Here is a 27,403-nt window from a genome sequence, read left to right as displayed (position 1 = left end):
CGCTCCAGGATACAGGTAGTGCCGAACCTGGCTGGAGTGCTTCGAATATCATCTCCCCCATTCAAAGACGGAAACGGAGCTCTAGAGCTTGTCTAAACTGCCGCATTCGAAAGGTTCGCTGCGACGTCACGCAAAACGGAGTGCCTTGCACGAACTGTAGGGCTGACGCACAACCATGCGCTATTCCAAGGAGATCAAGAAAGCAGTGAGCTATTCCCCACCTCCACGTGTATATTGACTCGGGGATGTTGATCACATATAGTCGGATATCAAGCGAGGCGTTGCTGCACACGCTACAGCCCAGCAGCCAAGGTTTGCGCCACGATGATTTTGCTACGCAGAATAGAAGCACGCACCAGGACGAAGTATATGCAGACAGTGGACAGCAACTAACTGCAGGATCACCACAGTTCTGTCACCTAGAGGGAGAGAGATTGCAGCTCCCTTCAGAGCAAACGTTGGTTGAAGCACTTCCAACAACGCAGAACACGGCGCCTATGAGGGATATTCCACCATCTGGCACTACTCCACAAACTGGCATCCCTCAAATTCCGACGTTTCAAGCCAGATATTTGGCATCTGAGAAGTCAACAAGCCCTCCGCAAACACCTGACCATGGGATAGATGCAGGACAAAACTTCGAAAGGCCATCGATTTCGACAGAACGCATAATTGCGGCAGGCTATCCCTTCCTAAACACTGATTTCGTATCCCGCATACCGCCCGAAGATTTCGAGTATCTCGACCAGATTGGCTGCTTCCAACTACCTGGGCAGAATTGCCTCGATGAGCTTGTTCGGGCGTACTTTCTGTATCTCCATCCACACTTACCAATGATCGATGAGGGCAAGTTCTGGGAGACATATCTGAGCAGTCAATCGGGTGCTCATCACACTGCTAGTGTTTCTTTATTTGTCTTTCAAGCAATGATGCTGGTTGCATGCAGTGTGAGTCTTTTCCTGGTCCCTCATCTATCCGCCCTATCGCTTATTCTTCTGAGACTGTTTCAGTAGTCGCATTTGGTGGGTTGTGGCTCAGAGAAGGTGCTGACTTGGACCAAAGTTTGTAAACTCGTCGACGATTCAGGATCTAGGCTTCCACAGTGTACGCGAGGCGCGCTCGGTCTACTACCGCCGCGTGAAGGTAGGTTATGAACTATCCCTCTTAATCCACCGGTATGACTTATGTCTACGTAGGCACTGTATGATTTCGATACAGAGAGAAGCGACCTGGCGAAGGCTCAGGGAGCATTATTGATGACATTCCACGTACCACTGAACAAGCCACAGATCAATACCTACTGGTTGAGCATAGCCATTCAACTTGCCAAAATGGACGGCGCAGATCGATACTCTACATATGCAGGCCCTGATTTCGCTAGACACAATCAGCTCAAACGCGTCTGGTGGAGTTGCATAATCCGAGACAGAACCATGTCACTGGGGCTTCGCAGGCCCATATCTATTTTTTCGTCATCTTTCGACGAAGCCTGGCCATCGTTGACAGACGATGACTTGAAGAGCGAAATCGGGCGATCATTCGTGCGCAGCATTCCGGCCAAGATGAAACTACTTCAATCTCTGTCGGCACTTTGCAGACTTTGTGCTGTGCTCACCGACATCCTTCAACTGTTGTATCCCGCCAATGGAACCCACGTATCTGGAGATCGTGTCGATGTTCTGAAACGCATTTACACATATACAGATGAGCTGAACGAGTGGTATGACGCAGTAGCGAGCAACATTGGACCACATGACCAACACGACAAAACCTTTAGTGTTGTCACCCTCTACACGAGTCTTCTCACCATCTACTTCCAGTAAGGCAGAGTTCTCTACATGCTACAGACACTTCGGGACTAACCACGCTTCAGTTCCGCAAAGGCGGCTTTGTGCAATTATCGAATCATGCTTACGTTGAATAAGTCTGCGCAATACAACTTTGAACGACTACAGACGAAGAACGAGCTCCAGGATGCCCTCCGCGGCATTGCACGGAGCCTACGGGCGATAATAGATGCTGGCATGATGACTTATTCTCCCGTGAGCATGTGAGTTTCGAGGTGCCTCCTGGAGCGATCTGCACTAAACTAACCCGTGGTTGAGGGTGGCTTTCCTAGCACTGCCGTCAATTTGTTACAACCTGGATCTCAGCAGCCATGCAAGCACGCAAAGGAACACCCGCAGTCGTGGGACCAATATATACCAAGATTTTCTCCGAGTGCTCCAACTGAGATACGAGGGTACCGATAGGGCTCTCAACAACATGTCAAAACTCGTAGGTCACATGGACTTGGAAGATGTTACTTCGCCATCAACCACGAGATCCAGATCCGAAAACAACGCGACAGGGCACAGAGACTTGAGCCGCCCTCCCGGGATATTAGCTCCTGCAAAGAGAGGGAGTGGCATCGACATCGTGACCTCCGACCCACAGAAGTACATCCAGATGAGCCACACGCTGGATTTCTTTCTGTCCCGTGGTCGATTTCCCACTCAGTACGACAACCCGCCAGATCTTATCTCGTCAGCAGCCGAAAGTCATGGGTCTCCCAGCCCGAGCCCAATGGACGACTCGGTGGCTGGGGAAACGAACGACACTGTGGAAAGGTCCCATCACCCTGAAGGTGTAGAATTGCCCGGTCAAGGCGACGCCGGTCCGTCCATCTGGCCCGCTCCATCACCAGGATCGAACGACTTGCTAGCCCCGGGCGAAGCGGGAACGGGCAGCACAGCGCTATCCGCGATGCTCGCGGGTGACCCCTTTGACCAAGCCGCCTCCGGTCTGGGCTTCTCCTTCGAGGACTTTATGACGGACGGGCCGAACTCGGGCATTGAGCGACTGCAGAGCATGCTCTACACATACCCCGACTGGCCGTGATTGTCTCAAGTAGATGCATACGGGATGTCGGCACATATGAGCCAGAGAGACGTCGAATTTCCAGGGGCGTACGTAAAGCCCAACATCCCGTTTTTCTGTAGTATCAGGTTTCAGAAGTCCGCCAGGGTCAATGTGTACTCGTCCCACTGCGCCCTTGCGAGCGATAGTGCATGCAAGCGGAGACTATTCAACGCCTAGAGGACCGCCAACGGAAATCATAGCACAGTCTGACGCGTTTTCGAGATGGCGACGAGGTTTCCGCCAGGTCAAATATGGCTAATGTTGTCAATAAGGATAGAGGTATCGCTGTGTGCAATAACAGAGTACATATCTTTTTACAAACAACCAGTATCTCTGAGCGAAAAAGCCAGAGCACCTAGCAGAGATTCTACCTCTCTGGCGGTCGTATACCCCTTGAGGCTCTTTTTCGGGCATTGATTTTTCGTGGTGTCGGCGTCGAGGATGGGCAACCTTTCCCATTCAAAGTCTGCCTTTCCTCTGCCTGTTCTGGGACGCGAATTCATTCATCATCCGCCTGCCCTCTGCCTCAGACCCGGCCGCCTCGAAAGGCGTGCCGAACTCCCACACTCCGGCCTCGATGGCTTCTCGCAGCGGGACCCGTTCCCACATGGAAAACAGCTTCTTCTGAATACGCAAGGCCCCGGGCCCGTTCATCAGCAACCGGTCCACCCACTCTTCCACGGCCCCGTCCAACAGGTCGGCGTCAACGACCCGGTTGACCAAGCCCCAGGACTCCGCCTCGCCCGCCGAGATCGTGTCGCCCAGGAGTAAAAGCCTCCTCGCCCTCGCGGCGCCAATCTGCAGCGGCAGCATCGCCGCTTCAATGGTGCTCGGCACGCCCCGTTGGACCTCGGGCATGCCAAAGCGCGCGTCCGAAGTCGCAATGCGCAAGTCGGCCGACGCCATCACGACAAGCCCACCGCCCAGGGCGTGCCCATTGACACGGGCAAGGACGGGCACGGGCAAATCCCGCAGCGCCTTGCAGGCCAGATGCAGCTTGTTGATGAACGTCCGGCCGGCTGCGGCGTTGGGGAAGTCCTTCATCTCCGAGATGTCGGCGCCGCCGATAAATGCCTGCTGGCCAACAGAGCACGGTCCGCCGGTCACGATGACGCAACGCAGATCGGATCTTTGCGCGAGTGGGGGGACAGAGGCGAGAAAGGCGTCGAGGACGGTCGTGTTCAAGCTGTTCAGCTTTCTCGGGTTCGAGACGGTCACCGTTGCAATCGTACCGTTCGGCCGCTGGGAGAACGAGATTGCAACCGGGGGGATCTCGCCGTCAGTCGAACCTGGCATTTTGTCCTGCAGATTGTGGTGCAAGGCGATTTAATCGGCCTGGGGAGAACCAGCCGAGAAACAGACTCAGATAAACCCAAGAGGCTCCTGCAGCCCAATATGTGTCTCTCTGCAGGCTTACATCCGGCATTGGAAGCATGTAAACGTATACATGGTAGATCGATGGGGGGCGGACATATATCGGAGAAATCGTGGCACGTGTAGTCGGAGCTCATTGCTTCGTCCTCGGCACTGTTGTATAAGTCGGAGAACCAAACGTGAATATTGGAGGCACTGGTCTCAATCTGTCGTAGACAACCAAGCTGTCTTGATTTTACATTGAGGACGCTTGTTTCATATGTCAAGCCGGCAGGACTTATTGGTCGGGTTCAGACTGCTGCCCACTTGCTACCTACTTCGAAAACAGTCTGCTTCACAAGAAAGCCCCGACACACTTGACAGTCGGGCAGCCATGCCTATGCAATACTATTGAATCTCAACTTTTGGTCTTCGTCGCTCTTGCACCTCTGTCCACGATCCTCCTCATATCCCGTACTTCAGCAAAGAGGCTGTTTATGGTCGTAGATCGATCTCGTTCGGCTGAGATTTGGGAGACATGGCTCCTATCTTAGGATTTCCCTTAACGTCGCCTGACCAACCCGATTGTTGTGGGAGTAGTGCTTTTCTGAGAAGGACGAGTCCTCCAAGGGTTCAAACCTGTAAATGCTCGAGTCCAGGGGCATATCCCGACAGGCATTGACGCACACCCGTAGAGCACGTTGCCTTTGGTGATGATATTAACCAAAGTACGTTCGGACAGCTTCGGGTAACACTTCCTTTCCCGTTCGGTGTGGACTGCACCATCATTCACACTTCGCGGCGTCGGAATGTCGTATGACGTGTCGCTTTCGGTCATAGAATAGCATTCCCTTCGTGGGAGTCTGATTTTCCCCACACAGCGGCATAAAGTTGTTCACGCTGCAAGAGCCAAGGCAGCCATAGCACGGACACCAGCCTCCGTCTTGTGACCTCCAATGAAGCCACTTGCGTGAACAAAGACCGCGCCATTTTCCACGGCGTCACCTAAGAGAGCATCTAGCTCCTCGTCTCTCACGCCACGCCACGGTTCTGGTAGGCTTTTTCGGTTTTCAAAGCTTGAGAAGTCTTTACTGACGGCCTGGATCCTCCATTTCGACCCGGGCTCCTCCTTTTCAGGATATATCACGTAGAGAATCTTTTTGTCCGCAGGCAGGTTGTTTTCATCCTCGATATTGTACAGGTGTTCCTTCCAAGGTACACCAGCACGTGGTAGGACCATCAGTTGACCAGAAGCATGTTCCTTGCTGCGAGACTGAAATGCTTCTTTGACAATGGCGCGTGCAGGAAGCCAGGCAGTGGCTGCGCCATGGAGCTTGCGCAAGAAAGCTGTACCCATGAGGGTCGATGCCTGAGTAAATCTGTAGTCCTCTTCAGCCTGAGGTTGATCTTCAGTGGAACGCGAGGGTGCGCCCAAGGTCAACGGGTCTTCATGATTCAAGTCATTGACCAAACTCGCCAGTGTCACTCCACTGTCCTTGAATTTCCGCTCAATGCCTGCCTGTTCAAGTTGCGAGCCATCGTATTTGGAAATTCCGTTGTCATTCGCATCCACCGCCTCAATAAAGTCATCGTATAATTTGCGGTAAAGCAGGTCCACGTCGGGGTGCTCGATGGGGAGTTTGGTGTGTTGAGCAATGATGGCTTTGCCAAAATGCATGTAGACCAAGCCAGCAGAGGAGAGTTTTGTCTTGTGGTCGGGGAAAGCCGTGCTGAATGACCGTTGATGATGGTCATAGCGATTCTTGGAAGCGTCATACTCCCCACCGACGTCGACGACAGTGTGGCAAGTCTCTAATAGTGTAGGGTCTCGGGTGCGTACGAGGGCAGCAGAGGCATACTCGGGAAGGAGACGAAGCATGTAGACCGCAAGGGCCTCGTCCGCATGGAAATGGCCATTGTGGGTGCCGATGATGAGTGGATCGGGCTTGATTCGCTTTGAAGCTGTTTCGGCGGCCATTTTGATCAGTCTCCGCAGCATACACAATACGCAACACAGTTTAGGAGTGAGCAGAGAGAGAGATCAAGATCAATTTCCTTGGAGGCTGTCGACGGCTTGACCAGCTTTTTTTTATTTGATCGCAGCCAAAAATCTGGGGAATATTGGCCCGGATTATTATTCCACCGACGACCGTGTGAAATTATCCGGACAGGCTGCGCTGGCGCAGTTTCCCCCTGCAAGGCGACAATCTGGCCTCTCGTTTCGCCTTTATTCTCCTCCCACAGTCACACACATTGCTTCGATGGACCTGCTCTGCTCTCATATTCTTGTTGCAAGGAGCCCACGCATCAAGACCTCGTCAATCATCACATGGAAGGTCTGAGGCGGGGATCAATCGAGCCCGAACCTAACTGCGTTGGGCGTTACCGCCGCAGCCAGCAGCCCGGAATCCAGATCGCAGTGGGGTTCAATTAGTTAATAGAATACACCAACTACGAGGACAACTACCCATCTGGATCTTGCGGTGAAGGACCGCCCAAAGGAAGACTTGGGTTGTAGCAATAAAATCTCAAGACTGAAGAGCTGTTTTGTCCCCTTCAAGACACAGGCAGGCTGAAGATCAACTCAAGCAAAGATAAACCAGAACCTGTTGCCAGCCCTGGTCTCTAGCCCTGGCACCTGACGCGGGCTCGCTCAACTCTCTCTCTTCGAATCTTGCTTGGTTGTGGTGCGTCCTTGCCTGGCCTGCTTCCCTGGAATCCAACCCGCGTTGGTGCACGCGACATCCTCTTTCCACCTCGACTTCTCTCGCTCGTCCTCTCTTCTCTTCACATCGAATCCCTCAAAACGACCCGCGGTCCCTGGCCATCACCAAGCCAACACAAAATCTGATCTCTATCACCATCGGAATGACATGTGAAAGCCTGGACCTCGACTCAACCACGAATCCCTCGAAACCTGTCTAGCGGAACGAACAACTCCCAAGGCGCCAGAGCTGGCCGATTGATTGACCCTCGAAAGACGAAATCTATGCCACTGAGAGCGACGCCCTGTTGACTGCGCTGCGACTCACCTTCTAACCTTCCAATCCCCGAACCCCTCCTCACCTCTCATACCCACCAGCCGACCGAATGTTCTTCCGCGCCCTCTCCGCCCTCTTCTTCCTCACGCTCATTATCGTCTTAATTCCTCTCACATTTGACGTCGGTGGACGCGACGCTGGTCTCGCCTTCTCCCTCTCCATCGCATCCTTCTATTTCTGCCTATCTTTGCTACGAATCTCGACGCCGGATGAGCCAGGTTTTAGAAGGACCATAGTCAACATCCTACGGGGCCTTCAGTTACTCGTTCTCCCAATCTTGTGTATCTGGGCTCTCGGAAGATTCTCAGTCGATGCAGACAATAGCTCGGGCTGGGTGGAGAGAACGTTCCGTACCAGCAAGGATTTTCTCAAGCCTAGCCCATCGCTTTGGCTCGCGGTTTTCGGACGAGAAGGTCTGGTGGAGAATGTGACACTCGGTGCATGGGATGTCATGCTGCGATGGTCTTCGCCCATTTTTCAACTTCTCGAGGGCTTCTGCAGTCTACTGGTCATACAATCCATCGGGCAATTTTCTCGGTGGCTGGTCAACAGAAGTGAATGGAGCGATGCCTGGCTTCTTGCTCTGCTCGCTGCGTCGGCCGGAGTCGTGTCAAGTTCGGTCTATTTCCTCTGGCGAGTCTTGCAGTTTCCGGACATCTCGAACCTCGACTCCACTCTCATTGGCATTGCCATCGCGTCGGCTATATTTCTTTGCGCCTATGGCGTGGTTTCGGGCCGTGGCACAGCAACTGAATCATCTCTACTCTTCGCTTACATTGTCTTGTGCATATATCAAATCTTCACAGACTATAAGCCCAATGTCCCCCATTCAGAACCTGGCATGGCAAGCTCGGCACCGGATTTTCCACCATTTCCGCCCATCATCATGTCCTCTTACACGGCCCTCATGGTCGCACTGTCGTCTCTTCCAGGGGCCCTTGTCAACGCATTGGACTTCATTGCAGCAGCTTTCAAGGCGGTCACGCCATCCGTTCTAATCTCTCTCGGCTATCGACTGTTTGTCTTTTATTCTTCCACTCGCATCATTCCAGCGATCAACGAAAGTGGTGCCAGCGGTCTGAGTATGGAGCCGTCTCTGGAAGATTCCAATGCAGCGAACCAATTCCTTGCATTCCTCTCCTGGTTTTCACCGAGCATTCTCATCGCGGTCTACACGAGTCTTCTCATGCAGCACTTTGCCACAACCATGGGTGGCTATGCCCCAGGTCTTACGGAAACTATTGGTGCTTGGTGGAGCGGCAACGGACAACCAGTAATGAACGGCAATTTATGGAAGTGGGTCAACTTGGTAGGGACCATGTCCCTCTACGCTATCGAGTTGTGGTTAGGCAAAGAAGACGACATGAATGGTGATCACTGGAAGGTTGACTGAGCAACAAAAGGAGGGAAGAGTTCGATCGACGCTGCAAAATCATCGCGAGGACCGATATACCAAACCGACGCAAATCTCCGAGCATCGCTGTGACAATCCTATTCAAGAGGCCAATAGGGCCGGGCGCCTGTATATCCGTAAGACTCAAGGCTCTAGCCGCGACGACAGGTTCACCCTGACCACCCACAGAAACCTAGAGGGGCAAGTCGATGGGGCACCACGAATGACACATGCGTTGGCCGCGTCGTTGGGTTCTCTGGGGAAAGAGCCAGCTGGGAAAGGGTACATGGTCTGTCCGCAAAAGGACAGTGAATTGCACGATCGGCGAGGAGTCAATGCGGAGAAGATTATCTGACAAGAAGCCATGGAGGTCGCGGATCAAAGAATGGGTTTGAGCGTTTTCAGGGCAGGAACGTCTTAATGCGCGTGGGGAAGTGTAAGAGCCTTCCGACGGAGAAGGACATCGGACATCCGCAAGGACAAAAACGAAGCTGGAGAGAGTGTACGGCCTACAGGAAACTCGATCAAGCGAAAGTTGGCCTGGGGGAAGGGGGAATTGCAACGTCCTGGGCTGAGTGAGATGCTCCGGTCCTGGAATGGTAGGCGGGAGGCAGGAGGCAGGAGCAGAATGGGCCATTGGAAGATGGTTGGGCGATAGTCACGGCGATTCATTCCTCTACGCAATCTACCATACAAAGCGATATCAATACAGTCATGCAACCGATTTCCTTTAGACAGTGGCCAGTCAATCGAGGATACAGATCCGTAGCCATGAATCGCAGTGCCCTATACTGTGCACCTGGGCCAAGTGCATGCCACCAACCACATACGGCGGCAAGAAGAGGTCAAGCTAAGAGTCGGGATCCGAATCAAGATGGGGTATCGCTTGAGGGAGGACCATCCCGATCACTCTGGGGGAAGGGTAAGGGCCAGCAGAGGAAGGGAAGGGAAGGGAACAGAGACGGAGGTTTCAAGAATCGTGAAAAATTGACTGCAGCTCCGTACAAAGGAATACACAAGCATTGTGCCAGGGACTCGTATCCTCCCGTCCTTACATGCTAGTAGGTAGGTACCTAGGTAGCTTCTTGGTACCCTCGCGTTGTTGTGGTTTGTGGTTTTGGTATGTCTTTTTTTGTGCTGGCTTTTCAAAAGATGCCTTTCGGCGCGTTTTCTCTCAGCCTCCCAGTGTCCGTAGCCGATAAAAAAAAAAGACGAAGATACCGTACATAGACTTGAACATGTCAATCAGCCGTCAAGGCCCGCAGTCGCAAGCAAGCCGTTCACGAACACAAAGTAACAAAAGATCCCGGTGTGATCAGGTTCTGTAAGGACTGGTGAGGACTTTATGTTGGCGTTGCGCTTTGCCTCGTTGGCTGCCGTGCCGTTGTGTTTTCGTACTCAGTGTACCAAGGGACGATGGAAGTTGTAATCCGATCCTGGCTGGCCGATTGATCGATCAGCGGAGTGAGTGATGCCGATGCCTTCTGGTCCATCCATACAGCGTGGTGTCGTTGGTGTCGTTATCATCCGTCACTTTCCACAAATCCTTCTCTCTGTATCGCGCTGACCATCCACCTTTTGAGTCAGCGTAGCAAATTGTTCGTGTTCAACCACGGTCGTCGCGTCATTTCCGCTCGAAAACATGATGCCCTTCTCCACGTCATCTCCGGATCGGAATTCCTGCCTTCTGCACCGGCGGACTGACACTGCCCTCCATCGTGTTATCTTTACCTCGTTGCTCAGAGGATTGATTACCACCATATTCATCCATGCTCGCACTCCGTGCAAGGAAACTGCTTTCCTTTACCGGGCTCCTGCTGGTCGCGCCGGGCAAGCCACCGCCGGGGATCCCGTTGATGCTGCCCCTATGAATACCGCCTGGCCCTCCTCCCCCAACCGGATGGAGTTGTGTACCATGGCCCAAACCGTCCGGAGAAGTGGCAAGAGCGCCGGGTGTACCTGGGGCAATGGAATCGGAGCGAGAAAGAGTGTGAGTGAGCGGAGACATATGCGGGATCTCCTCCGCCTTGGGGTGTTCGGTACCGATTGTGGTGACGCCCGTGTCTGAAGCCTTGCCAGCTTTGGAAAGTGCGTAGTCACCAGAGTCGAAGTACTTGCGTTCCTGCAGATAGGTTCAATCAGAATGTTGTTATTTGATATAGGGACAAGCAGAATGCTGCCAGAGGGTTAGTTACCTTCAACTTGTTCTGCAGGAGGTCCTTTTTGTTTGGGAGTTTGCCATAGAGTCTGAACAGACGTTGCTCATCTGCAGACAGTTTCTAACGCAAGAGGTATATAGTCAGTCCTGGTAGCCTTGAACGATCTACATCGAGTGCGATATGCCATACGCTAATATCAATCTTGTTTTTCTGATGTGGATTCATGATTGCCGGCCCTTTTTTGCAGGTATTAATCCTCAGATTCTGGACTGCGGAGGATGTCGACAGCGGATACTTGTATCTGGTGGGAAGGGAGCAACCCCTGCCGAAGCAAGTGCCAACAGGAAGGTACGATCGCTCGAACTCCTAGGGTATCTTCGCAGAAAAGGGAATTTGTGCAAGGTCGACTTCGAGAGGAGGAATTGGAAGAGGGAGGAGAGAAGGTGTCAGAGACGGACAATGTCGGTGGCAGCAGACTCGTGAGGTTTTGTAACCAAGTCAGAGGGATGATGCCGGAGAACAAGGAGGGGGTCCGAGCGTCCTTTGTTGTCGTTTCAGCGGAGAATAATCGCGAGCAATGGTATGGAGGCGGCAACGGATTATGGCTTCCGTAGACTTCGTATGAGCAAAATAGCTGGTAGGGGAGGGTGTGGAAAAGTGTCACAGGTTTGCCAATGGAGGAGGACTGCGGTTGGGTTTGGGTTGGTGAGCAGAGAAGAAGTAACTAAGGAGTTTGTATGGGTGTGTGAAGGTGGGGTTCTGTGGGAGAGTCGCCGTGGACTGGGTTTCCAGATAGAGCAGGGAGGATTCGTCTGGGGAAAGGCGGAAGCCGTCGCACCAGCGCAAGACGGGTCTCAATGGGAGGCTTTTCCTTTGGCCGTTGGAGATTCCTGTGTGCTGACGCTTGGGATGGAGGTGCAAGAGGGAGAAGAGAGCAGGGTGTTCAAGGGTGCGGAACTGCGTTGATGCAGTAGTCGGTAGGAATGATGAAATGCCGCCGCCAATCACCTCGTCTTGGCAGCTTCGGTTGATTCGGGGCTAGCAGCGGTGCCAAGAAACGCGTGCTAAAGTCTCCCCGAGATAACCCCACTGTTTTCCGAAGCCCCATATCAGCACGTGACCAGGGACTGCCAATTTATTCCTTTCTTTTGCAGCGTCAACAGCCAAGGTGCTGTCGCTTCACCTACATCGAACTATACAGGTGACGAGGCGAAAGCCATGTCCCACGGCAAATATACCTTCGTCGTCGAGCATCTCGACCCAGAACTCGGCCCCTGGTCCGCGCTGGAATACAAGACTATTTCCCAAGAATCACAACAAGCTGGATGCCAGTTCATCTTGTCTTCCCTGCCCCAGTCTCTGCTCGAATCACAGGATCTGAAGGATCTGATAACATGGGGCGCAGAGGCTAGGACCGACAGCATTGAAACCTATTTCTCGGACAAAAAGGACAAGATTTGCTTGCTCGATCCGGCAGCCAGGCAGGAACTGCATCCTACTGATGCTGAAGAATTTGACGTCTTCCTGTTTGGCGGCATATTAGGTATATAGCAATTGTTCCACGCATTGACGAGCCCCCATTGCTGACCGCGACTTCTAGGAGATGATCCCCCGCGAGGTAGCTAGCCACTTGTTGTGTTTCTGGGGATGGAGATCTAATCAGCCAAGACCGTACCAGCGAGTTGCGAAAAAAGGGGTTTTCCGGACGCCGCCTGGGCCCCGTACAGATGACTACAGACACAGCTGTCAGAGTAACACGGATGGTTATCCTTGATCAAGGTATGAGGGGATTGGAAGATATGCGCGTAACGGGCTTTTTGTGGTAACATTTCACGACAGTTCCTCTCGATAAGATTCCTTATGTCGACTTTCCGGAGCTAAAGGTGGATGAGCATGAATCCACAGAGATGCCTTTCCGATACGTCACCGATAATTCTGGCAAGCCAACCATGCCTGAGGTTAGCATTGAGCACGTGGTTATAAAGGTCTGTGGTTAATGCGTTGCAGGGGATGGTTGAACTCATCAAAGCCGACGCGGACAAAGCCTTCGACAATCTGGAGTTCGCGGACGAAGTGGAAGGCCTCGACCAGCTGGAAGTTAGCAGGCCTTGAAATGGTGTGCTAAGATTGCACCTCGATCAAGGCTTGAGTGTTTCTGGTCGTGTCCTCGACAAGACATTCGATATCTTGGCAAGTCCTCAATCAGCAAGCTGCCGAGACCTCTAACGTAGCGACGAAGCGATGCGCTTTTGATCCGAGAAAATGTTCCTGCCCTCACTGTGATATTCAGGATCATCTGAGTGGCTCCGTCGACAATATATCCACGCTCGGCGGACCAGGCCAAGTCGTCATTCCGACAATGATCCACAGCATCAACAAGAGCAATTTCCACTGCGGTATGCGCTTTCCTTCGAAACCAATCTGCCAGCACCCATCTTGCACGCCAAATATTCAGGCTGGTGAAGAGAGTGAAATCGATATGTCCTCCGTTGGCAGTTGTGAGAGGGAATTGCACCGCAGACTTCCATGAGATTTGACTCCACACTATCATCCTCCTGTCTGGCCATGCACAGACTCAGCTTTCAGATCATCGTGCAGTATGATTGTGGATTTCTAGTCGTGATCAAGGCCCTAGGCGCCCAGTGTCGCGGGTGAGAGGCATGCCTATGCTCACACTGCTCTGTGGATCCCACGATGAAGTCGGGACGCCGAGCGCACGGCCAACCCTTCGGCCCGGAAGATAGTCTCAACAGTCAAAGTCGAATATCTTTCTCAGTACGGCGTCCTGGAGTGATGGTATGTGGACGTAGCGTTTCTCGAAGAGCACAGCCACGTCTTGATATTGCCTGTAGCCAAGCCTTCGAGCCACATCTCCGAATCGAACAGAAAACCATCGAATGTCCACCCGTTCAGCAGTATAAAGAGCCCAAAAGTTAGGATGATGCCGAAGGACATGGTTCAGAGACAGCTGCTCCACATATGCCCCTATGCAGTAGACCCACAAGATATCCAATGCACCCGGATGGGACTGATCAATTTTATCACTCTCAAATCCAAGCTTCTGCACGCATCTGAGTAGCATAATGTGCCAAACATGTATCGTGGAGACCCAGGTTTGCCTCAATAGTGATGCTTCTAGACCGAAAGCCATGACCAGGTGGAGAGCCAGACAAAGACACATACCAACCGATGCATGGTGAACCGTTGTAGGAGTCGGACTTCCCTTTGGAGGATCAACGGCATTTGTGGGTTCTGTCAGGTCGCACCAATAATCCAGAATTCGAGCTCTCACCGCTTGTCGCCGAAGAAAAGACCAGCGGAACAGCCTATTGATTTGTTCTGGCTCGTCATCTGCCGTCCGCCTCTTGAGACCTTCCACCTCGACCAGTTCACGCAGAGCCATGAAAATGCAGGGGAAGTCATTCGTTCCCGGCGAGGCTGAGGAGAATCCGAGATTGGGCTCGCGGCCAGTTGTCAGGTCGGCCATGGTTTCACGGGGCCCATTCTCCGACCACCACCCCGGATCCCAGCTTGAAGGGTCGAGAATGCTGCGCGTACCCGTAGCCGCAGCGACCCTGACAACGAGATAGATGATGATCTCCTTTCTGATCCAAGGAAGTCCGCCAACCCCTCCCATGGACTGAATTAACTGCTTCAGTCCTTTCAGGTGCAGAAAGAGTGCATCAAGACGGGAGCGGTACACGGCTGCGCAGCACAACAACATGACGGCTTGCACCGCAACCTCGAGATTGTCACCTGCGTTGAACCCCAACGCTATAAGCGGCTGCAGCACACGAATGCCCCGAGTTTCATGGTCAAGGGCGTAGGCCCAATATAGTTCCTTGTCGTGGGGGTGCAGACGAGCCAGGACCGACCAGCAGTACGCGAGGAGGGCATGCATGACCGCTTCGTGGCTCATATACGACTTGTAAACTCTCGTTTGTGCAGGCACCAGAATTTTGGCTGCATTGGGCGTCCCGACTTCGTCTGCCCAGATCGTCCTCAGAGACATTGGTTGAATTGTCGATATCACACTATGTCTCAGCGCGGATAGATGAATAGGCGTCGCAGAAAACGGGTCGCTGTTTCCCCTTTGAAGAAGCATTGATAACGAGTCACCCAGTCCAACGGACGGAACCACCGTGGCTTTTGTTGAGCGGATACGTTGTTGCGGAGGGAGGCGCCTCTTGACGACCTTTCGCTGGTGGCGTCCTTTAGCATCTTGTTCAAGTGTATTGTCAGTCTGGCGGGGTTCTGATGGTGCTTTTCTCTATGGATCAAGAGAATACTGCCTTAGCACTATGTGATATCAACGAATATGTAGAGCTAGATCGAACTTACCAGCCCATGAGCTGGCGATGATACAGTTTGTCCATGTGGAGGCTTGGACTCAAGGTTTGGCTGTTCAGCCAATAGTGAGGCCAGTTCCACCCGCTTCTGTGTAGAATAGTGCTGAGCTCGAACAGCAATGATACTCTTCTGTTCGTAGTCGGATGTCGACTTGAAGTTTGTCGGGGTTTTAGCATTGAGCCAGAGGACGTCGGGAACGACGATTGAGGCCTTGTTCGATCGCATGATCGGGTCTTGCGGATTTGCTTGGGTTCAAGTGGGTTGCCGCTGACACCATTCGGGTGCACGGAGAGACAACTGATTCTCACTTGGCGCTGAGGAGTGAGCGTCTTTAAATCGAGGAAGTCTGGCTCCGGGATTAAATACAGCAGCAGAGTAAGTCGTGTCAACAAAATCGCAAGGCATTTATGCGGGAAAGCTTCCGCGAAACCCGCCAATTGGATTCCCTGCAATTGTCGATGCAGTCTATACGTCTAGTTCGCGCTGAGGTCCCTGCCTGCGCTATCGATGCGGTACCGAACTGCCGCGTTGTATGCCTGGATACCAATGGTAGTCAAGGGTGACAGCAAGCGTGCAGATAACTCCTCGCAGCCTGTAGAACTATCCTCGGGACATCCACCAGTTTGCGCCCAGGGCTTGGAGAAACCCGGCATACCGCGTTCTTGGACACTGCTGGAAGTTGAGACCGCACCATGATCGTATCAGATGCTGCTCTACACGGTACAAATCCAGTAACCACGCTATGATAGCCACCTATTGGCATATGCGAATTGACCCAGCCAGGAGACCCTGCATCTGTCCCGAGCCCACTTCAATGCGGGAGCACATGAGCCCGTGGGACTATTTCCCGAGGTGAACAAAATCCATTGGAGGGACCGTGGAAGGCATTGTCTTGGACGTTCCGCCATCCCGGGTACAAAGATGGGTCTCTGCCCTGCATATCATGACAGAGCCATCGGTGCGAGGGATAGCATAGGTTCACGCGTCGAATATAACCGGAACAAACGAGAGCGAGGTCCGTTTCCCCGATGTATAGATCGTACCGACCGCGGACCAGTCTCAGCATCATCGGCAGCGGCATTCGTTCCCGCAGTTATTGTGTCGACGATGAGCTTTGCGAGGCAGTCTCCCGGGCCACCTTCATCTCTTAACTCCGCGCCAAAGTATACGATGGCGTGTACAACCAGTGCTTGATAAGTGGGCGAATAAACTCCCAGCTTCTGAATTCCTTTTTCGAGATATGGTCAAACCCTGCGGCTTGTCGGGCACGGATTTCGTCCAAGTCACCCTGAAGTCCAATTGGCAAACTATACAACCTAAAATGGGATGAGTTTTCGGCAAACAGCGAGTATGGACCCATCCATGCACCGTTTGCGGATTGTACTCGGTACATGGCTAATATTAACGCTAGGTATCCTTGACAACGTTGTTCAGGGTCGTTTCCGAAGACCGTGGCGCCTGCCAGGAGCACAAACTTCTTTGGCGACACGAATTCCAACGGCAGATTCACTATTGAATTAGAAGGCGCTGCATATTTGACCGCCCCGCGACCGGGATCAGTCACTGAGTGAACGTTGAGTCACTTGTGCCGTATGCCGAGGGTACAAAGGGTGATGGCGTTGGGCGGTACGTGATAGTGGGGGACTCGGGAGGCGGTCTTAAACTTCTGGTCCGTGGTGTTCTGTCCTCCTGGATGAATACATGCGAGCACATGGGGTCAACACGCCGCCCATCCAAGACCTCGACCGAGACAAGTGATGTGCGTTGTCAAAGTGCAAAGGCTGCGGAAGAAGACATCGCAATAACACGCGCTTCCTCCACCGTAGCGCCCGGCGTCTTGGCGTACGTCGAAGTACAAGATCTCAGTCTGCAGTTGCGGGGGGCCTTTCTGCGGCGCAGGCAGAGCAAAATTTGGTGTGCAGCGAACTTTTTTGCCCGAGAGCCTCCCGCTACCCTGTTGGGCTGGACGGGGTCTGAAGAAAAGATGTGACTACCACCTCGACCTACAATAGACTTCCTTTCATTTCCCCCAAACTAGGCAAGCTTTCCCCTCCCACGGCCCATCGAATTCTCAGTTTGTGCAGCCGCAAAAATGGTGGAAAAGGTCTACGTGACGTACAACGAGGTTCGTGCCAATTCCCCGCGGGCCAAACAGCATGCGACCCGTTTCCCAAGCCAGCATTCTCTCAAATATGGGCTCACGCAAGCGATCAGATCCATAAACTGTGCCAGACATCCGCCGAGAAGATCCTGAATGACTTCCAGCCCAATCTTATGATCGCCATTGGTGGTGGCGGATATGTGCCAGCGAGGATCCTGAGGTGGGTTGCGGCCTACGACACTGAGCAAAGAGGTGAGCACCAACTGACAAAGTGAGCGATTAGATCATTCCTCAAGCGACCCGGTGCTCCTAATATCCCCATCCAAGCCATTGGCCTCTCGCTCTACGAACAACTTTCTGGCTCAGACCCTGTCGAAGCGCCTGGCACAAAAGTCACACGGACACAATGGCTGGATCTGTCCTCACTTGAGATGAAGAATCTGATCGGCAAGAATGTCCTAATCGTCGACGAGGTGGATGACACACGCACCACACTCGAATATGCAGTCAAGGAGTTGGAAAAGGACGTGGAACTGGCCAGACAACAACAAGGCAGAGCCGAAAAGACAAGATTCTCCATCTTCGTGCTGCACAACAAGGACAAGGAGAAGAAAGGACACCTTCCAGATGACATGCTCAAGGAGAATCGGTATCTGGCGGCCGTCACCGTTCCCGATGTATGGATATGCTATCCCTGGGAAGCCACCGATATCGACGAGCACGACCAACTCGCCCAGAACCATGGCGTCAATTGAGTTGAGCTCTTGCCGTGATCATTGGCTTTCGTTATAGAGTAGAGGGCAGGATGATATGCGCAAGAATTGCATTAGAGGTGAATCTATCGTGAAAATCGCGATGGTATCACATTTTTAGTCCCACCGAATTTTCCTCGCGTCCAAACTTTTTCTTGCCCCGTCAAGTTGCCCCATGAGTTCGGTATAAGCTTCCTTTGTATCGTTGAATCGTAGGACGCCCAGTCCCAGTCGTCCCAGTAGATATGCACCGAGACTCACGAGAGCCCAGCAGGGGAGAACTGGAATGATTTCCACTTGGATTTTGGTTGGTAGGATGGAAGGCACTGGCGAATCCTCAGTCAAGAGAGGGAGAGCGAGTAAAAGGTATGCCTATGACAACAATTAAGAGGTGCTCCCCTCCACAGATGTTGGCAATGGGCCAGGGGCACGTACCGAGGAGATCAACAATGCAAAGGAAATCGTTTGCGCAGCGCGTCCCATGGTTGGAAAACGACTAATTTCGCACAAGTAATCGTTCTGAGGTGGTCGTGGGGAGATTCTGAGTGGCTTTGACTTGGATTTCCACGCGTATAATGACCTGGAGTCGATCAAATGTTGGATAGGGTCGATGGAGGCGATTGAAAAGGACAGCCAGGAGCCAAATGCATTGTGGCGCGTCCTGGCGTCTGGTGCGCCGTAATCTCTTGGCGCTCAGCCTCGTCGTGCAAGAGAGTTGCAGCCAACCCCGGCAATGAGATCCTAGTCTCATTCTCAACGTACTTTGTTTTGCTCTTGAGTGTCAGTCATCTCAGATCTGAAGAGTACCAGTTGTGGAAGTCACCTTTCGACGCTGTGGCTCCGCCCCATGTGCGGAAGCTGGCAAATCATTAGCCAGGCTCTTTTGAAGCCAGGCAGCATCAGTCTAGTTTCCATGTTGACTTCCGCTGGATTCGCCCACCGATAGGGAGAAACGAGGGCAGCAGTTTGTCATTGGGGCTGAATGGAGTTGATATCGGCCCGTGATGCCTCCTTTTGGCTTGTAGATGCACTGGAGCAACATTGGTCCAGTGATGCGGTTCTGAATCAGAAACATTCCGCCGTGATATCGGGACTGAGGTCCTCTTGTACTGAGTCAAGCGACGGGAAGCGCTCTGTCCTGGCTCTCGTGCCAGCTCTTGTCAGCCATGTGGATGACATAATCCAAAAGGGACAACCGGGTGGATTCAAGACCGCTATCCTCAGCACTCTCGCGGACTCGACGCGAGAAGTGCCATTTTGGCGACCCCTTTTTGGCCTCGAGGCTAAACCAGATGATGTGGTCAACAATAACGAGATGAGATGGGCATCTCCCCCCGACTGTATTGTTGAAGTTGCGAGGCGGGTTGTCTCCGGGATGACCCCGGCATCAACAAGCGAACAATCGAGGTCTGCCCTCAGAATTATCGCGAATTGTTGCGCAGACAACAATATCAATCGGTCCGTCATCATTGAACGCGGTGGCATCGAAACAATGCTAGGAATGGTCAGACAAGGGCGAGAATGCGACCTTGTGATCCCCACCCTCTATAACGTCTGTGTGGATTACGACGAACCCGCGAGAAATGCAGAGGGCGAGCCATGGGCCTCTCTCCAAGAAAGGGCAGCAAGGGGTGAAGAAGTCGACTCGAACACAGCCGTCAACGCCGCGGAGCAGAGACTCGGCACATATTGGTCGCCGCACGAGCGGGTGACGTCCTTTGAAATTTTGCTCAAGGCCAAAGATTCCGGACAGGTCTCCCTAGGGACGTTGGCTGACCTGGTTGAAATGGCCAGTCGGGTAGCACTCTGCGGGACCGACAACTTCGTTCACAAGGCTAATGGAAATGCACCTGGCGCCTTGGTCGACATCGACACGACCGCCGACATTGTTCAGTCACTGTTAACGCAGGGCGTCGCACTTGCGAAAGAGGATATTGACTGTCGAGCCTCGATTTGTCAAGCCGTGCTCAACCTGCTCTCACAACCAGACACTCATCGTTTCGTGGCGGGAGACTTCCGCATGATCTGGAACCTGATCCACTTACCTCATGCAACGGATGGTCTAGGCGTCGAAACTGATGATGCTGATGAAGATGAACCAGCACTGGCTCCGTACCAGAAGGCGATCCTCAAGATGGTGTATAGTATATCTGCATCCGAAAAGTATGAACAAGTTTCCGGACCCCAATCTCCGCTCATTCGCGGCTGCATCGAAGCCCTTGACGTGGACAGGCCGCACGACCTCCTCGCCAGCATCTGTGTGCTCCTGGCCAACAGCACCGTATCCAAGGAACGCGCCGAGCAGCTCATTCGGTCCGCACCCAAGATTGCCAGTTTCCTGTCGGATTTGATCATCAAGAGCACCGACGCGGGGGTTCTTCTTCCCGCCCTCAACCTCGCAACGCGGCTGTCACTGTGTCGTGAGGGCCAAGACGCATTTCATCACACCGAGATGGTGGCGGCTGTATCGGCGGTCCTTGCCCCCTCTACGAGCGAGGTCGATTCCCTCCGACTCGAAGTGCAACGCGACGCCGTCGTCCTTGTGAGACTGATGATCAAGGGACGTGTGGAATATCTCTCCGACCTGGGACTCACGAGTGAAGACATGGCCCATACAAAGATGATAGCCCGGATATTTTCCCTCTTTGAAAAGACAAGCCACCGGGAAACGAAGACCGAGATAGGAAGGCTGTCCATCGAAATACTCCGCACGCTACTCTCGTCCCAACAAGAGTCTACGCAGTCGGCCATCACAATCGAACGAGACCGACCAAGTCATACGAATCACACAAACGCCGAGTCCCTCTTCCGATCCATCTTCCCCGCTCAGCAAACACCCTCGCCATCAACCCCGGCAACATCAAATCCAGCAAGCACCACAATCGCGAATACGATATGCTGGATCCTGACACAGTCTACAAGCCAGTCGAGCGACCCACGACAAACATCACCCCAGCCATCCCTCCCGCAGGCCCAGGCCGAAGCAGAAGCCTGGTTCGGTCTGGCTCTCCTCGCCGCGTTTCCGTCCACGCATGGCTCGATCAGAGCCGCTCTCGCGCGAGATGACTTTCAGTTGTTGAGGCGACTTCGCGAGATCGCCGCGCAGACACCCCCTCCGCGTCCCGGGCCCGAGTCATTGGAGAGAAACAACGAACACGCAGAGCAAGCAGCTCGTGGTGGAAATGCGCCAGGAACCGGCACGCCGGAGAAGGACAGGGTGGATCCGCGGTATGAGAACATCAAGGTCCTCCTCGCGAGGCTGGTTCGGTCGCGACCCGGCCCCCAGCCCCAACTCCAATCGTCGTCGTTGACCTCAGACGCGCAGGGGCCAGGTCCAAGTACGGTGGCGGCCGGAGAGGGAGAAGGACTCGTAGACACCCAGGTGCAAGCTAGCATCGAAGCCGCAGCCGCAGAGCTGGGTCTCGACTGGGTATTGATCTGACGGGGAGGGGGGGTCCCCTACCTAATCTCTGGGGCAAAAAGAACGAGTTTTCAATTTCATTGTATCCGCGCGTAGAAGCATGATCTAATATCTGGGCTTTTTCTCCCCTTTATGGTGCGAGGTACAGTACTCTGGCGTAACCCTCTATAGGAGAATGAAATAGACCAACGACACGGCACATACATACATAGCACTTGATGCTTCCCCCACCCCCCCCCCCCTATTTTCCTCTTCTTCTTTTCTATCTTAAATCTTGTTTTCTGACATGCCACGGATAGCAAGTCTTTCTCTTTCTCTCCAAGGCCTCATCACGGGACGTAAAGGCACAAAAGTTGGATGAAGATATTCATTGACCAATGACTATGTATGGTATTTGGTTGAGAATGCAGGGGAAATATATCTTGGTAGGTACCAGATAATGGACTCCCAACGCAGTAAATAACACCAACATGATCAAAACTCCATTCCCATTGCACTCTCCCTTCCTTCGGTCGTCCCTTATGTATGATTGGCGGTGAACACTCTCGCAGATGCATCCCCCCGTCAGAACGTCGCCGGCGACAAGCACCATGTGCGTATGAAGAGGCAAATACGCACGAAGAAATTCAGAGAAGAGAATTCGTGAACAGTCGTAATGTGAGTCGGAAAACAGAGTTCTGGCCGCCTCGATCTGTGCAATCTAAAGTCCATAACCCGGTGGCTGATCTCCGATGCATTGTTCAGGGCTGAATGCTTGATGTCCCATTTGCGCAGTGGGCTGTCGCAGGGAAGCTGCTGGCGTCGGGACCTGGACTTGGTTCAAGTGTTCCGACATCAAGCCCTGGATGGTGGTGCTGGGTTGCTGGTACATGATCAAGTTCTGTGCGGGCATCTGGACGTGTACAGGCATATAGAACGGCTCGTCCACCTGATGGCACTCCTGCGGCGGCTCTGGTTGTGAATATAGAGGTTGCAGGAATGTAGGATTCTCGGCTGCTCTTCGCACCCGTGCTTTAGGGCAGTGCTTGCTTTGGTGCCTTGTAAAATAGTTAGCAAAACACTCGACAAGGCAGTCATCTTCGTTTGGGTCTAGAACACGTAGAAACGAGGCATTGCCATCAGGAAGGAGAACGAAATACCGGAAACACGACGAAGAGCGAGACAGGAAACTCACCTATCTCTCAAATCCGACCGATTGAAGGTTTTCTGACAGTCGCCACACCTGTAGTCTTCAAAGTGCTAGCAGAGTCTTGAATTAGCCCAGTGTCAAGCGCAGCGAGATGTACAACTGGTCTCAGGTGGTTTGCATACCGACTTGATGTGCCGGTTCAAGCAGCCCGCAAACGCATATGTCTTGTCGCAGCCCTCTTGAGGACACTTTTTCTTCTGGCGGTTCTCGTCGTGACACTTGAGGTGCCTCCGGTAGTTCGCCGCCTTGAGGAACTCTTTGGTGCAGGTTGGGCACACGTATGGTCCAGCCTCGTGCATTTTCATGTGCATGGCCAGATTTCCCGCCTCAGCAAAGGTCTGTTGACAACTCGAGCAAGTATATTGATCGCCATGCTCTCGCAAGTGTTCCCGTAAGAGGTATGGTTTCTCCAAGGTCTTATTGCACACCGGGCAGATGACAGGGCCTTTGGCTCTTTTCTTCCTAAATTTCTGCGGCTCTGGTGACGTTGGATCGGTCTCTGGGTCAAGTGGACGGTCTGAATATACAGGAAACCCTGATCGAGGCGGTGAGTTAGGATGTTGTCCATCGTAGATTCAGACAACACAAGAAGCAGTAGCGCTTATGCAAAAGTCGAAGCATTCAAGGAAGTGCAACTTACCTGGCATGATCATGGAGTAATCTTGTCTTCCTGTCTCGTCCCAAAACGCTAAATGGCTCGCCTCAGAAGAGTGGCTGGCCGAGGTACACATTGGAGACCATGACTCGAAGCTCGAAGCGGTGTGAGAGATGTCCGGCTGTGTTGTGTCCTGTAAGATTGTACCTTCCATAGACTGAAAGCACACTTGCCACGGCTGGGGAAAAGCGCATCCATCCTCGCAGTGGGAGGCGCAGAAGTTCTCAATATCATCGGTGTCTATACCGAACGCGGCGGAGACATACCGTTCTTGACCCGGAATGGAGAAATGAGAAGGAGTGTTCGATAGCTCTGAGCTGTCAGTGTGGGAGCCTGCGCAGTGCGGATCGAAGTATGCAGGATAGTTGCCCGACAGCTCGGGTGACGCCAGTGTTGGATCAAACGAAGGGTGCTCGTGATTGACAATAGGTCCCCAAGGCATATCCATGGCGAAGACACAAACCACGTCCACAAGGAGCGTCTGGAGAGGGATCCTAGCTTTGGCACACCCGCGGGGATGGCAGATGTTTTAGATTGCATTCCATCTAACGACCATCAAGTGGCTGCTAAGACCATGGCACCATCTCCATTATCATCTTATCCTCCCATTCCAGAGAGCCGACAGCATCGCCTTCCCATCGGCACTGTACCACGAGCATATGCTACGGCCTAAGCAGCCGCCCAGGCTTTCTCTGAGATTTCGGGGTTGGATGCAACTCTCTACCTAGCGCAACAGCAACCTGACGCGATAGGATGGCCGGTGCAGGACAGGATTTAGTCCAGAGGGGCAATGGCAGAGCCCTGCCCTTCCGGCTCCAATGGGAAAGAGACAGCCCTTGGAGGACTACCCTGGCGCAGCTTGACAGTGGCGTAAACTCTCCATCGCCCACATTCCTTCAGAGGCCGACGGTGGAGCAACTAGATGCTTAGACTTCGAGGAAACAGTGGTCCGCCATTCAGCAGCAAGCAATTCGGGGCACCATTGCGTGCACCCGGGTTCTCCCATTCGCGGACATGTCGTAGTAACGAGCTGGTGAGGTGAATTGTCTCATCAAAGACGTTTTGGATCAGCGTAGAGGGGACTCCGCGCTGCTAGTGCCCCCTCTTCTCGTGAGGTGGTGTCAGGAGGTCAGTCCTTTTTCTGACCAGCGACCATTGCGGTCAGCCCGTCGACCTGCTCACTCAACTTCTGGACCAAAGCAATCAATTCTGCGCTGTCAGCTGTGCCCAAGGCAGACTTGGTGGTGGACGCAGCCATATCGGGCGTGACAGTCGAAGATGTCTCATTAAGCGCTCGCCGCGTCGTTGGTGACTTGACAAAATCTCGGGTGCCCTCGAGACTGAGCCGGCCAGCACTTAGCGGACGGCTGGTCAAGTGGGGCGCGCGAGAAATTGTGGGATGAGCGCGAGAGATCATGGTCCTAGAGTTCTCGTACGCCCAGATCAGCGCCACGAAGGGGACGTGGGTGGCTTTGAGGACAAAGATCCGAATTCGACGGACTTCCTCTGAGGGTAAGACAAGCCGCAGTGGCCGCAGCACGATCAGAGGGAACAGGTTGAGCGGCGGCATGAAATAGGTTAGCCGGCGGGAAGTGCTGCTCTCGAGAACATAGATCGAGTATTGGAAGAGATATTCCTCCCGCGCGTGGGCCATGACCTGCCATCGAGACCAATTAGCATCGGCACTTCTTTAGTCCAATTCCCCTAGGCGCTTAAATGGGTTGATGGATGGCCGCGGCTGACGACGAAGCCACCTTCATTCAACGTACCTCTGTAAGTGAATTGGATACCAAGGACACCAGCGAAGTGATGAGGAGAATATTGGTCAAGCAGACGAAAATCAGCCTGCGAAAATGTGAAGTTAGCCTCGCGTTCCAACCAACACCAAGGCTGCCTCTCTTCATCCCCAATTGGGAAAATCCGCTGTCAACACTTTAGAATGACAGAGCCTCTGCCGAGGTTCGAGCCTGTTGGTTGGAGCAAAGAGATTGCTGCAGCTGGCCAGGAGACAGTGTGCACATACATCAAAGTATATCCAAATAACGGCGAGATCTGAGCCCGATAAAGTCAGTCAACAGCCTCATCAGTCGACACGTGGGGATTTACATACCTTGACAGCCATGTCGAACCCGAGATAGCTTGACCTGTTCTTCTTTTCAGCGGCGTTCTTGAAACCGAAAGTTGTCTTCATACCCAAAGAACACCTTGATCAAGAGCCATGACATTTCGTTCAGGGTCATCCGATCTCTCGCCAGCATAGTGAAAGTAGTCAAAAATCCGAGATATAGCACCACAATCACGGGCAAAAATTTGCAAAATGCTTTTGTCTGTGGCATCGTTAGTGTACGCTCTAACGTGGCGGGGCAGAGGCTTACCATCTCCTTCAAGACTGGTATCTTCGCAGCACATCGTCAGTTCACCCCAATTAATCGACCTTCATGACTTACCAGGCTTCCAAAGTATGGGTTTAGGCTCATAACCGAGAATATCCTGGGCGCGTGAGCATTTCTAACACAGCAATCCTTTTGTGATGAATGCTCACCTTGGCACGAGGAACAGTGCCACCATGGACAAGATGTCAAATGCAACATCGATGATATAGTCGCTATCTCTGATGAGACCGATGATCCCTAGACGAATGGTCAGTTCCACCAGCATCCTTCATTGCCGGGTTCTCGGGAAAACCAACGTGTAAGAACAAAAGCCGCACTGACGCCGATAATGGCAATATCCCACAAACTCCAAAAGTCGGTCTGATAGAACATGAGGCCCGCATCTTTGATCTCGCCCAATTCATCATAGGCAAAAGCGGCGATCCAAATATACAACACTGTTTCTGTGGCTGTAATGTGGCTTGGATCTCGCTCCACCAGAACAGCATAATACAGCGCCAGAAAGGCGAGGAAGAAGCTAATTTGAAACGCCTTTTGGTACTTGGGCACCCTCAGGCGGGTAAACGGATCGGCCACTCGCTTGTTGTAAACTCGGGGTTTCTTGACGGCCTGCACCGAAAGACTCTCCCAAAAGATGACGTCGCCATTCCAGATGTCCTCAACGATCTTCTGCACAGGGTTCTGCGAGAGGAACTTCTTTGCGTCGGCGATGGCAGCGATTTCCAGGGAATTCATGCCCGCCATGGATTCGTCTAGGTTGGCTCTCCGCGACGCGTCGTCCTCGTCACCCGGGAACGTGCTTGATGTGCCAGCGCCCGGGATGTGGTCGAAGGAGGCGCGTTTGGGAGGCCGCAAAACCGTACCGTGTTCGGCGGACCGGGCATTTATGAGGGGCGAAGTTTCGTCTGCGAGGTCGTCATCGAGGTGACGACGACTGCCCCTCGCGCCATGGGTGTTAGCAGGAGAGTCGGAGGGGGATTGCCGTGCATTGTCGTCCGGATCCTGGGGCAGTTCGTATAGAAGGTAATCGATCAGCTCCTTCTCCGACAAGAAGGTCAGAAATTGCCACGCCACGAGCTCACAGGCAAGGGCTCTGGACTCGTTCAACGCGCTGTCTGCGTCAGCGTCGGCGTTGGTGAAGAGATACCTCGCCGCCAGCAATGCAGCCACGATGGCGGGATGGTGGCAGTCTCCACTTAAATACGCAATCAGGGGTTTCAACGATTGTCCAGCACTGGTGGTGCGCAGCTGTTCGTAAGTGTAGGCGGCGTCGATGGCTTTGGCAATGTAGGAAGACAGCTTGAAGACGACATCGGAAAAGCTCTCTCGCGAGTCGATGATGGGCACATCGTCTTGGCCCCAGGGTTGGAATTTACCGGACCGGGGAGTTTGAGGGTCTAGGCTCGCCATCGAGGCGTCGACGTAGTTTTTGAGATTGAACCGAAGACCACGAGGACGCATGGAGGTAGGACTGGTCTTAGCCGGTGGGATTGATCTGCGTCATTGTGGGAGGAAGTCCAAAAAGAAGAACGCTCGCAAGTTGTGATATTGGGTTCCAAGGTCGTCATAGGCGTTTCAGTGGATGGAGTACCATTTTGAGGAGTTTGATACACGCCGAGACTGGCCGCATGGCTCGCCGTAGAAAACCTCCGGTGGACCAGATCGTCATCGTGCGTAGCAACGAATGACGTCATC

General features: G+C 53.1%; 11 protein-coding genes across 11 annotated transcripts; 4 read left to right on the top strand and 7 right to left on the bottom strand.

Annotated features, from left to right (window-relative positions):
* Positions 1-3,360: 3,360 nt before the first annotated feature.
* PV07_00823 (uncharacterized protein) lies at positions 3,361-4,197 on the bottom strand (the record flags this gene model as incomplete). Its single annotated transcript, XM_016387309.1, has 1 exon — positions 3,361-4,197. One exon carries the CDS (start codon positions 4,195-4,197, stop codon positions 3,361-3,363), a length of 837 nt encoding a protein of 278 aa, XP_016254237.1.
* A 205-nt stretch (positions 4,198-4,402) lies between these two features.
* PV07_00822 (uncharacterized protein) lies at positions 4,403-6,328 on the bottom strand. Its single transcript, XM_016387308.1, has one exon. The coding sequence runs from the start codon at positions 6,251-6,253 to the stop codon at positions 5,150-5,152; it is 1,104 nt and encodes a 367-aa protein (XP_016254236.1). The 5' UTR covers positions 6,254-6,328; the 3' UTR covers positions 4,403-5,149.
* A 383-nt stretch (positions 6,329-6,711) lies between these two features.
* On the top strand, positions 6,712-9,545 carry PV07_00821 (uncharacterized protein). The gene has a single exon (XM_016387307.1). The coding sequence runs from the start codon at positions 7,345-7,347 to the stop codon at positions 8,686-8,688; it is 1,344 nt and encodes a 447-aa protein (XP_016254235.1). The 5' UTR covers positions 6,712-7,344; the 3' UTR covers positions 8,689-9,545.
* On the bottom strand, positions 9,429-11,842 carry PV07_00820 (uncharacterized protein). Its single transcript, XM_016387306.1, has 3 exons — positions 11,037-11,842; positions 10,884-10,967; positions 9,429-10,810 (listed from the first exon to the last, which is right to left on the bottom strand). Exons 1-3 carry the CDS (start codon positions 11,070-11,072, stop codon positions 10,349-10,351), a joined length of 582 nt encoding a protein of 193 aa, XP_016254234.1. The 5' UTR covers positions 11,073-11,842; the 3' UTR covers positions 9,429-10,348.
* A 187-nt stretch (positions 11,843-12,029) lies between these two features.
* On the top strand, positions 12,030-13,876 carry PV07_00819 (uncharacterized protein). Its single transcript, XM_016387305.1, has 5 exons — positions 12,030-12,390; positions 12,448-12,465; positions 12,516-12,626; positions 12,687-12,805; positions 12,855-13,876. Exons 1-5 carry the CDS (start codon positions 12,066-12,068, stop codon positions 12,957-12,959), a joined length of 678 nt encoding a protein of 225 aa, XP_016254233.1. The 5' UTR covers positions 12,030-12,065; the 3' UTR covers positions 12,960-13,876.
* Positions 12,632-15,534, bottom strand: PV07_00818 (uncharacterized protein). Its single transcript, XM_016387304.1, has 2 exons — positions 15,189-15,534; positions 12,632-15,117 (listed from the first exon to the last, which is right to left on the bottom strand). Exons 1-2 carry the CDS (start codon positions 15,420-15,422, stop codon positions 13,594-13,596), a joined length of 1,758 nt encoding a protein of 585 aa, XP_016254232.1. The 5' UTR covers positions 15,423-15,534; the 3' UTR covers positions 12,632-13,593.
* Positions 15,535-17,133: 1,599 nt separating this feature from the next.
* On the top strand, positions 17,134-18,192 carry PV07_00817 (uncharacterized protein). The gene is made up of 3 exons (XM_016387303.1): positions 17,134-17,322; positions 17,412-17,518; positions 17,582-18,192. Exons 1-3 carry the CDS (start codon positions 17,290-17,292, stop codon positions 18,051-18,053), a joined length of 612 nt encoding a protein of 203 aa, XP_016254231.1. The 5' UTR covers positions 17,134-17,289; the 3' UTR covers positions 18,054-18,192.
* On the bottom strand, positions 17,668-18,656 carry PV07_00816 (uncharacterized protein). Its single transcript, XM_016387302.1, has 2 exons — positions 18,486-18,656; positions 17,668-18,422 (listed from the first exon to the last, which is right to left on the bottom strand). The coding sequence occupies exons 1-2, from the start codon at positions 18,531-18,533 to the stop codon at positions 18,168-18,170; spliced, it is 303 nt and encodes a 100-aa protein (XP_016254230.1). The 5' UTR covers positions 18,534-18,656; the 3' UTR covers positions 17,668-18,167.
* A 167-nt stretch (positions 18,657-18,823) lies between these two features.
* PV07_00815 (uncharacterized protein) lies at positions 18,824-21,673 on the top strand. The gene has a single exon (XM_016387301.1). It carries the CDS (start codon positions 19,033-19,035, stop codon positions 21,490-21,492), a length of 2,460 nt encoding a protein of 819 aa, XP_016254229.1. The 5' UTR covers positions 18,824-19,032; the 3' UTR covers positions 21,493-21,673.
* A 498-nt stretch (positions 21,674-22,171) lies between these two features.
* On the bottom strand, positions 22,172-23,763 carry PV07_00814 (uncharacterized protein; the record flags this gene model as incomplete). The annotated part of the gene is made up of 4 exons (XM_016387300.1): positions 22,172-22,508; positions 22,646-22,710; positions 22,783-23,195; positions 23,301-23,763. 4 exons carry the CDS (start codon positions 23,761-23,763, stop codon positions 22,172-22,174), a joined length of 1,278 nt encoding a protein of 425 aa, XP_016254228.1.
* A 681-nt stretch (positions 23,764-24,444) lies between these two features.
* PV07_00813 (uncharacterized protein) lies at positions 24,445-27,169 on the bottom strand (the record flags this gene model as incomplete). Its single annotated transcript, XM_016387299.1, has 9 exons — positions 24,445-24,972; positions 25,085-25,160; positions 25,339-25,367; positions 25,426-25,459; positions 25,509-25,642; positions 25,691-25,711; positions 25,763-25,805; positions 25,858-25,945; positions 26,005-27,169. 9 exons carry the CDS (start codon positions 27,167-27,169, stop codon positions 24,445-24,447), a joined length of 2,118 nt encoding a protein of 705 aa, XP_016254227.1.
* Between the last annotated feature and the right edge of the window lie 234 nt (positions 27,170-27,403).

The sequence above is a fragment of the Cladophialophora immunda genome, assembly GCF_000835495.1.
Source record: "Cladophialophora immunda strain CBS 83496 unplaced genomic scaffold supercont1.1, whole genome shotgun sequence".
Classification (NCBI taxonomy): domain Eukaryota; kingdom Fungi; phylum Ascomycota; class Eurotiomycetes; order Chaetothyriales; family Herpotrichiellaceae; genus Cladophialophora; species Cladophialophora immunda.
Note: the sequence above shows the minus strand (reverse complement) of the source record. Positions and strands in the feature narration are given on the sequence as shown.